The following is a 10,000-nucleotide window of genomic DNA, read 5'->3' on the forward strand; positions in this document are numbered from 1 at the left end:
CACCCTGAGAGAGAGGGGACTGAGAGACACCAGTCAGTGTACAGATATCACCCTGAGAGAGAGAGGGACTGAGAGACACCAGTCAGTGTACAGATATCACCCTGAGAGAGAGGGACTGAGAGACACCAGTCAGTGTACAGATATCACCCTGAGAGAGAGAGGGACTGAGAGACACCAGTCAGTGTACAGATATCACCCTGAGAGAGAGGGAACTGAGAGACACCAGTCAGTGTACAGATATCACCCTGAGAGAGAGGGGACTGAGAGACACCAGTCAGTGTACAGATATCACCCTGAGAGAGAGGGGACTGAGAGACACCAGTCAGTGTACAGATATCACCCTGAGAGAGAGGGGACTGAGAGACACCAGTCAGTGTACAGATATCACCCCGAGAGAGAGGGGAGTGAGAGACACCAGTCAGTGTACAGATATCACCCCGAGAGAGAGGGACTGAGAGACACCAGTCAGTGTACAGATATCACCCTGAGAGAGAGAGGGGACTGAGAGACACCAGTCAGTGTACAGATATCACCCTGAGAGAGAGGGAACTGAGAGACACCAGTCAGTGTACAGATATCACCATGAGAGAGAGGGAACTGAGAGACACCAGTCAGTGTACAGATATCACCCTGAGAGAGAGGGGACTGAGAGACACCAGTCAGTGTACAGATATCACCCTGAGAGAGAGGGGACTGAGAGACACCAGTCAGTGTACAGATATCACCCTGAGAGAGAGAGGACTGAGAGACACCAGTCAGTGTACAGATATCACCCTGAGAGAGAGAGACTGAGAGACACCTGTCAGTGTACAGATATCACCCTGAGAGAGAGGGGACTGAGAGACACCAGTCAGTGTACAGATATCACCCTGAGAGAGAGGGGGACTGAGAGACACCAGTCAGTGTACAGATATCACCCTGAGAGAGAGGGAACTGAGAGACACCAGTCAGTGTACAGATATCACCCTGAGGGAGAGGGGACTGAGAGACACCAGTCAGTGTACAGATATCACCCTGAGAGAGAGGGGACTGAGAGACACCAGTCAGTGTACAGATATCACCCTGACAGAGAGGGGACTGAGAGACACCAGTCAGTGTACAGATATCACCATGAGAGAGAGGGACTGAGAGACACCAGTCAGTGTACAGATATCACCCTGAGAGAGAGGGGACTGAGAGACACCAGTCAGTGTACAGATATCAACCTGAGAGAGAGAGGACTGAGAGACACCAGTCAGTGTACAGATATCACCCTGAGAGAGAGAGGACTGAGAGACACCAGTCAGTGTACAGATATCACCCTGAGAGAGAGGGACTGAGAGACACCAGTCAGTGTACAGATATCACCCTGAGAGAGAGGGGACTGAGAGACACCAGTCAGTGTACAGATATCACCCTGAGAGAGAGGGGTCTGAGAGACACCAGTCAGTGTACAGATATCACCCTGAGAGAGAGGGGACTGAGAGACACCAGTCAGTGTACAGATATCACCCTGAGAGAGAGGGGACTGAGAGACACCAGTCAGTGTTCAGATATCACCCTGACAGAGAGGGGACTGAGAGACACCAGTCAGTGTACAGATATCACCATGAGAGAGAGGGACTGAGAGACACCAGTCAGTGTACAGATATCACCCTGAGAGAGAGGGGACTGAGAGACACCAGTCAGTGTACAGATATCAACCTGAGAGAGAGAGGACTGAGAGACACCAGTCAGTGTACAGATATCACCCTGAGAGAGGGGGGACTGAGAGACACCAGTCAGTGTACAGATATCACCCTGAGAGAGAGAGGACTGAGAGACACCAGTCAGTGTACAGATATCACCCTGAGAGAGAGGGACTGAGAGACACCAGTCAGTGTACAGATATCACCCTGAGAGAGAGGGGACTGAGAGACACCAGTCAGTGTACAGATATCACCCTGAGAGAGAGGGGTCTGAGAGACACCAGTCAGTGTACAGATATCACCCTAAGAGAGAGGGGACTGAGAGACACCAGTCAGTGTACAGATATCACCCTGAGAGAGAGGGGACTGAGAGACACCAGTCAGTGTTCAGATATCACCCTGAGAGAGGGGGGAACTGAGAGACACCATTCAGTGTACAGATATCACCCAGAGAGAGAGGGGACTGAGAGACACCAGTCAATGAACAGATATCACCCTGAGAGAGAGGGGACTGAGAGACACCAGTCAATGTACAGATATCACCCTGAGAGAGAGGGGACTGAGAGACACCAGTCAGTGTACAGATATCACCCTGAGAGAGAGGGGAGTGAGAGACACCAGTCAGTGTACAGATATCACCCTGAGAGAGAGGGGACTGAGAGACACCAGTCAGTGTACAGATATCACCCTCAGAGAGAGAGGACTGAGAGACACCAGTCAGTGTACAGATATCACCCTGAGAGAGAGGGGACTGAGAGACACCAGTCAGTGTACAGATATCACCCTGAGAGAGAGAGGGGACTGAGACACCAGTCAGTGTACAGATATCACCCTGAGAGAGAGGGGACTGAGAGACACCAGTCAGTGTACAGATATCACCCTGAGAGAGAGAGGACTGAGAGACACCAGTCAGTGTACAGTTATCACCCTGAGAGAGAGGGGACTGAGAGACACCAGTCAGTGTACAGATATCACCCTGAGAGAGAGAGGGGACTGAGACACCAGTCAGTGTACAGATATCACCCTGAGAGAGAGGGGACTGAGAGACACCAGTCAGTGTACAGATATCACCCTGAGAGAGAGGGGACTGAGAGACACCAGTCAGTGTACAGATATCACCCAGAGAGAGAGGGGACTGAGAGACACCAGTCAATGTACAGATATCACCCTGAGAGAGAGGGGACTGAGAGACACCAGTCAGTGTACAGATATCACCCTGAGAGAGAGGGGACTGAGAGACACCAGTCAGTGTACAGATATCACCCTGAGAGAGAGGGGACTGAGAGACACCAGTCAGTGTACAGATATCACCCTGAGAGAGAGAGGGGACTGAGACACCAGTCAGTGTACAGATATCACCCTGAGAGAGAGGGGACTGAGAGACACCAGTCAGTGTACAGATATCACCCAGAGAGAGAGGGGACTGAGAGACACCAGTCAATGTACAGATATCACCCTGAGATAGAGGGACTGAGAGACACCAGTCAATGTACAGATATCACCCTGAGAGAGAGGGGACTGAGAGACACCAGTCAGTGTACAGATATCACCCTGAGAGAGAGGGGACTGAGAGACACCAGTCAGTGTACAGATATCACCCTGAGAGAGAGGGACTGAGAGACACCAGTCAGTGTACAGATATCACCCTGAGAGAGAGGGGACTGAGAGACACCAGTCAGTGTACAGATATCACCCTGAGAGAGAGGGACTGAGAGACACCAGTCAGTGTACAGATATCACCCTGAGAGAGAGGGACTGAGAGACACCAGTCAATGTACAGATATCACCCTGAGAGAGAGGGACTGAGAGACACCAGTCAATGTACAGATATCACCCTGAGAGAGAGGGGACTGAGAGACACCAGTCAGTGTACAGATATCACCCTGAGAGAGAGAGGACTGAGAGACACCAGTCAGTGTACAGATATCACCCTGAGAGAGAGGGGACTGAGAGACACCAGTCAGTGTACAGATATCACCCTGAGAGAGAGGGGACTGAGAGACACCAGTCAGTGTACAGATATCACCCTGAGAGAGAGGGGACTGAGAGACACCAGTCAGTGTACAGATATCACCCTGAGAGAGAGGGGACTGAGAGACACCAGTCAGTGTACAGATATCACGCTGAGAGAGAGGGGACTGAGAGACACCACTCAGTGTACAGATATCTCCCTGAGAGACAGGGACTGAGAGACACCAGTCATTGTACAGATATCTCCCTGAGAGAGAGGGACTGAGAGACATCAGTCAGTGTACAGATATCTCCCTGAGAGAGAGGGACTGAGAGACATCAGTCAGTGTACAGATATCTCCCTGAGAGAGAGGGACTGAGAGACATCAGTCAGTGTACAGATATCTCCCTGAGAGAGAGGGACTGAGAGACACCACTCATTGTACAGATATCTCCCTGAGAGAGAGGGGACTGAGAGACACCAGTCAGTGTACAGATATCACCCTGAGACAGAGGGGACTGAGAGACACCAGTCAGTGTACAGATATCACCCTGAGAGAGAGGGGACTGAGAGACACCAGTCAGTGTACAGATATCACCCTGAGAGAGAGGGGACTGAGAGACACCAGTCAGTGTACAGATATCACCCTGAGAGAGAGGGGACTGAGATTTATATTGGTTTCATCCCTTCCTTTCCTTGTTTTGCGTCCTCGTTCCCTCCCGCATCCTAACCCCACTCCCACCCCACCCCGATCTGTCTTCCTTTGGGCCGACGAAGTGTGCGACTGGCCGCGGTGGAGTTGAGACCCGACCCACCTTGCGAAGTCGAGACGGGCATCGATGGCCTCCTGATCCCCCTGCGGTGCCACTCCCGCGATGCCCGCTTCTCGACCCCACGCTCCTGCCCCTCGGCGGGCAGCCCCGGTATCGGGACGCCCGAGGCCGGCCTGTCGCCCGGCGAAGGACAGCTGAGCGATTTCTCCAGGGGCTTCTTCCCTCCGTCCTCGCTGCTCTGGCCCCTCCATCCCTCTTCCTCCTCCTCCGCACCCCCGGCCTGCTCCTCGCTGGACAGGGCCTCCTGCCTCCTCAGGGTGGGCCGTGCCGCCTCCCTGCTGGGGCGCCAGTCGCTGGCCGTGCTTGCATCCGCCGCCACGGCAGACCCACTCCCGACCGGCGGCACGCTCCACGAACGCTTCCGGAAGTTCTCGTCGCTGCTCTCTGTGTGCACGTGGGTCGGTACTAGCCCACGTGCCCGCTCTCCCTCCTCCTTCTCCTCCTCCTGCCTTGGGGCTGAGCCCAGCTTCAGCGACTCAGCAGCCTGCTCAGCGACCGGAGGCAAGTGCCCGATCAGGTAGTAAACCTGTACCTTGGCCTGGCGCCGAGGTGACGGGCGCGCTCCCTCCCGGTCCCACCCGCTCGGCCTCGGCCCCCCATCAGTCACCGTCTGCCCCTCGGGAGGCTGCAGAGCCCTTTCTGCTCCTCCCTCTAGGTCCTCACCCCCCTCCACCTCGACGGGAGGGACCTCGTCCAGGCTCCGGCCAGCGGCGGAGGACAGATCTGGACCTTGACCAACCACGTGCCGTCGTTCCGTTTCCTGGGGATGTGAGGGCGGACTGGCCAGCTCTCCTCCAATGGCTGGAGGCGTGCACACTTCCTGATCAGAGAAAGCACAAACTCTGACCTCTTCAACACCTGAGCTTGACCTTGCTATATCCTGGCCATCGGTGATTGGATCATTGATGTCTTGACCAATGGGGTGAGACTGTTCAATATCCTGGCCATCGGTGATTGGATCATTGACGTCTTGACCAATGGGGTGAGACTGTTCAATATCCTGGCCATCGGTGATTGGATCATTGACGTCTTGACCAATGGGGTGAGACTGTTCAATATCCTGGCCATCGGTGATTGGATCATTGATGTCTTGGCCAATGGGGTGAGACTGTTCAATATCCTGGCCATCGGTGATTGGATCATTGATGTCTTGGCCAATGGGGTGAGACTGTTCTGGGTCCAGTTGATCAGTGATTGGATGATTGACCTCTTGACCAATGGGGTGAGGCTGTTCTAGTTCTTGTTGATCTGTGATTGGGTCATTAACCTCTTGGCCAATGAGGTGAGAGTATTCTATATTCTGGCCATCAGTGATTGGCTCATTGACTTGTTGGCCAATGGGGTGAGACTGTTCTAGGTCATGTTGATCAGTGATTGGGACATTGACCTCTTGGCCAATGAGGTGAGACTGTTCTAGGTCCTGTTGATCAGTGATTGGGTCATTAACCTCTTGGCCAATAGGGTGAGAGTATTCTATATTCTGGCCATCGGTGATTGGATGATTGACCGCTTGGCCAATGTGGTGAGACTGTTCTAGGTCCTGTTGATCAGTGATTGGGACATTGACCTCTTGGCCAATGGGGTGAGACTGTTCTAGGTCCTGTTGATCAGTGATTGGGACATTGACCTCTTGGCCAATGGGGTGAGACTGTTCTAATTCCTGTTGATCAGTGATTGGGTCATTAACCTCTTGGCCAATGAGGTGACAGTATTCTAAATTCTGGCCATCAGTGATTGGCTCATTGACTTGTTGGCCAATGGGGTGAGACTGTTCTAGGTCCTGTTGATCAGTGATTGGGTCATTGACCTCTTGGCCAATGGGGTGAGACTGTTCTAATTCCTGTTGATCAGTGATTGGGTCATTAACCTCTTGGCCAATTAGGTGAGAGTATTCTATATTCTGGCCATCAGTGATTGGCTCATTGACTTGTTGGCCAATGGGGTGAGACTGTTCTAGGTCCTGTTTATCAGTGATTGGCTCATTGACCTCTTGGCCAATGGGGTGAGACTGTTCTAGTTCCTGTTGATCAGTGATTGGGTCATTAACCTCTTGGCCAATTAGGTGAGAGTATTCTATATTCTGGCCATCAGTGATTGGCTCATTGACTTGTTGGCCAATGGGGTGAGACTGTTCTAGTTCCTGTTGATCAGTGATTGGGTCATTGACCTCTTGGCCAATGGGGTGAGACTGTTCTAGTTCCTGTTGATCAGTGATTGGGTCATTAACCTCTTGGCCAATTAGTTGAGAGTATTCTATATTCTGGCCATCAGTGATTGGCTCATTGACCTCTTGGCCAATGAGGTGAGACTGTTCTAGGTCCTGTTTATCAGTGATTGGCTCATTGACCTCTTGGCCAATGGGGTGAGACAGTTCTAGGTCCTGTTGATCAGTGATTGGGTCATTAACCTCTTGGCCAATTAGGTGAGAGTATTCTATATTCTGGCCATCAGTGATTGGCTCATTGACCTCTTGGCCAATGAGGTGAGACTGTTCTAGGTCCTGTTTATCAGTGATTGGCTCATTGACCTCTTGGCCAATGGGGTGAGACAGTTCTAGGTCCTGTTGATCAGTGATTGGGTCATTGACCTCTTGGCCAATGGGGTGAGACTGTTCTCGGTCCCGTTGATCAGTGATTGGGTCATTGACCTCTTGGCCAATGAGGAGAGACTGTTCTAGGTCCTGTTGATCAGTGATTGGGTCATTGACCTCTTGGCCAATGAGGAGAGACTGTTCTAGGTCCTGTTGATCAGTGATTGGGTCATTGACCTCTTGGCCAATGAGGTGAGACTGTTCTAGGTCCTGTTGATCAGTGATTGGGTCATTGACCTCTTGGCCAATGAGGAGAGACTGTTCTAGGTCCTGTTGATCAGTGATTGGCTCATTAACCTCTTGGCCAATGGGGTGAGACTGTTGATCAGTGATTGGCTCATTGACCTCTTGGCCAATGGGGTGAGACTGTTCTCGGTCCCGTTGATCAGTGATTGGGTCATTGACCTCTTGGCCAATGAGGTGAGACTGTTCTAGGTCCTGTTGATCAGTGATTGGGTCATTGACCTCTTGGCCAATGAGGAGAGACTGTTCTAGGTCCTGTTGATCAGTGATTGGCTCATTAACCTCTTGGCCAATGGGGTGAGACTGTTGATCAGTGATTGGCTCATTGACCTCTTGGCCAATGGGGTGAGACTGTTCTCGGTCCTGTTGATCAGTGATTGGGTCATTGACCTCTTGGCCATAAGGAGAGGTCCTTTCCTCTGCACCAGACCAGTCGTCAAATTCCTGGCCAATGAGAGATGAGTTGGGAGGCTGCCCGGTCTCACCTGATTGGCCACTCTCCGCCTCCCCCGTGAAGGCCCTCGCCCCCGCAGTCTCGAAGCTCCTTCCAGAATGTTCCGTGTGCCAGTCGGGCCGAGCAATGGGAAGACAGTCAGAGGAGCCCTCCTGGCCAGTGGTGGGAGGCCGGTGGCCATCTTGGCCAGTCAGAGGACATGTTAGGGGCGTATCCGGGGCACCGCGCATTACCAAAGTGACCCCTGGCTCGCCCGGGCAGAAGACGTCCTCCTCGATCGCTTGACCAATGTGAGGGTCCTCTTCGCTGAAAGACCGGGATCCCTCGGGAATAACTGGGCAACCAACCCCGTGATCTGAGGGTGAGGAGCAGACTTCATGGAGATTCCCGAGTGGACCAGTGCTCCCAGGTCGCTGCAGCTCGCTCCCACTGGGAAGAATATCCTGCTCCGCTGGTTCCCGCAGCTGGCAGTCCGAAGGTGTACTGGGTCCCGGAGTGAGGAGCTGAGGGGACAGAGCGGAACCTCGAACACAATCCACAAACCCGGGTGGGTGTTGGATGGGAGGAGGGTGGGGGACCTCAGCCAATCGCAGCCCTCCAAATCCATCAGGCCGATCTCCCTCTTCCTGTCTGCTCATGGAATCCATTTCAACATTGTGAAGGGCTGCAGATCAGGAAAACAAGGGCAGAGAGATTGTAAACTGAAAGGAGAACTCTCAGTCAGACCAGAGTAAAGCTCCCTCCGCACTGTTCCCCATCAAACACTCCCCAGGACAGGTACCGTACGGGGGTTAGATACAGAGTAAAGCTCCCTCTACACTGTCCCCCATCAAACACTCCCCAGGACAGGTACCGTACGGGGGTTAGATACAGAGTAAAGCTCCCTCTACACTGTCCCCCAACAAACACTCCCCAGGACAGGTACAGTACGGGGGTTAGATACAGAGTAAAGCTCCCTCTACACTGTCCCCCATCAAACACTCCCCAGGACAGGTACAGCACGGGGGTTAGATACAGAGTAAAGCTCCCTCTACGCTGTCCCCCATCAAACACTCCCCAGGACAGGTACAGTACAGGGGGTTAGATACAGAGTAAAACTCCCTCTACACTGTCCCCATCAAACACTCCCCAGGACAGGTACAGTACGGGGGGTTAGATACAGAGTAAAGCTCCCTCTACACTGTCCCCCATCAAACACTCCCCAGGACAGGTACAGCATGGGGGTTAGATACAGGAGCAGGAACCTGGGCTGATTCACCCTCCTCCCTAACCCAGGGGTCACTGGACAGGGATCAGGAGCAGGAACCCGGGCTGATTCACCCTCCTCCCTAACCCAGGGGTCACTGGACAGGGATCAGGAGCAGGAACCCGGGCTGATTCACCCTCCTCCCTAACCCAGGGGTCACTGGACAGGGATCAGGAGCAGGAACCCGGGCTGATTCACCCCCTCCACCCTAACCCAGGGGGTCACTGGACAGGGATCAGGAGCAGGAACCTGGGCTGATTCACCCCCCCTCCCTCCCTAACTCAGGGGGTCACTGGACAGGGATCAGGAGCAGGAACCCGGGCTGATTCACTCCCTTCCCTAACCCAGGGGTCACTGGACAGGGATCAGGAGCAGGAACCCGGGCTGATTCACCCTCCTCCCTAACCCAGGGGTCACTGGACAGGGATCAGGAGCAGGAACCCGGGCTGATTCACCCCCCTCCTCCCTAACCCAGGGGTCACTGGACAGGGATCAGGAGCAGGAACCCGGGCTGATTCACCCTCCTCCCTAACCCAGGGGTCACTGGACAGGGATCAGGAGCAGGAACTCGGGCTGATTCACCCCCCTCCCTAACCCAGGGGTCACTGGACAGGGATCAGGAGCAGGAACCCGGGCTGATTCACGCCCCTTCCTCCCTAACCCAGGGGTCACTGGACAGGGATCAGGAGCAGGAACCAGGGCTGATTCACCCCCCTCCCTTGCTCCCTATCCAGGGGCTGAGGACAGACACAGACTGGGTGAGGAATCTGCGTGAAAAGTTTGAAACGATTGGTATCTGCTCAAAGTTCAGTGCCCCTCCCTTGCAGACTGGCTCTTCGACAATACCTGGGAAAACACACGGATCCTGATCCAGAAATTAAGGCCTGAATCCCCTCCGCCGCTGTCCGACACCCTCCGGATCGTCCTCCCTGCCCCGGTTCACAGATACCCCTTGTCCTCGGCCCCCCTCGCCTCAACTCTTGCAGGTTTTGACAACTCACCTTTCCAGTTTGGCC

The 10,000-nt window shown here is 53.7% G+C and overlaps 1 protein-coding gene across 1 annotated transcript in view; it reads right to left on the minus strand.

The window, feature by feature from the left end:
* LOC137364487 (fap1 adhesin-like) overlaps positions 1 to 10,000 on the minus strand; it is a 21,116-nt gene that overhangs the window by 10,912 nt on the left and 204 nt on the right. Inside the window, exons 1-2 of the mRNA XM_068027675.1 lie at positions 9,986 to 10,000; positions 4,434 to 8,402 (exon numbers count right to left, since the gene is read on the minus strand). The exon at positions 9,986 to 10,000 is cut by the window's right edge and continues 204 nt beyond it. Of these exons, the coding sequence (XP_067883776.1) occupies positions 4,434 to 8,385 (3,952 nt within the window). The 5' untranslated portion in view covers positions 8,386 to 8,402; positions 9,986 to 10,000. The remainder of the gene's footprint in view (positions 1 to 4,433; positions 8,403 to 9,985) is intronic.

Source organism: Heterodontus francisci, unplaced genomic scaffold, assembly GCF_036365525.1.
Source record: "Heterodontus francisci isolate sHetFra1 unplaced genomic scaffold, sHetFra1.hap1 HAP1_SCAFFOLD_1281, whole genome shotgun sequence".
Taxonomy (NCBI): Eukaryota; Metazoa; Chordata; class Chondrichthyes; order Heterodontiformes; family Heterodontidae; genus Heterodontus; species Heterodontus francisci.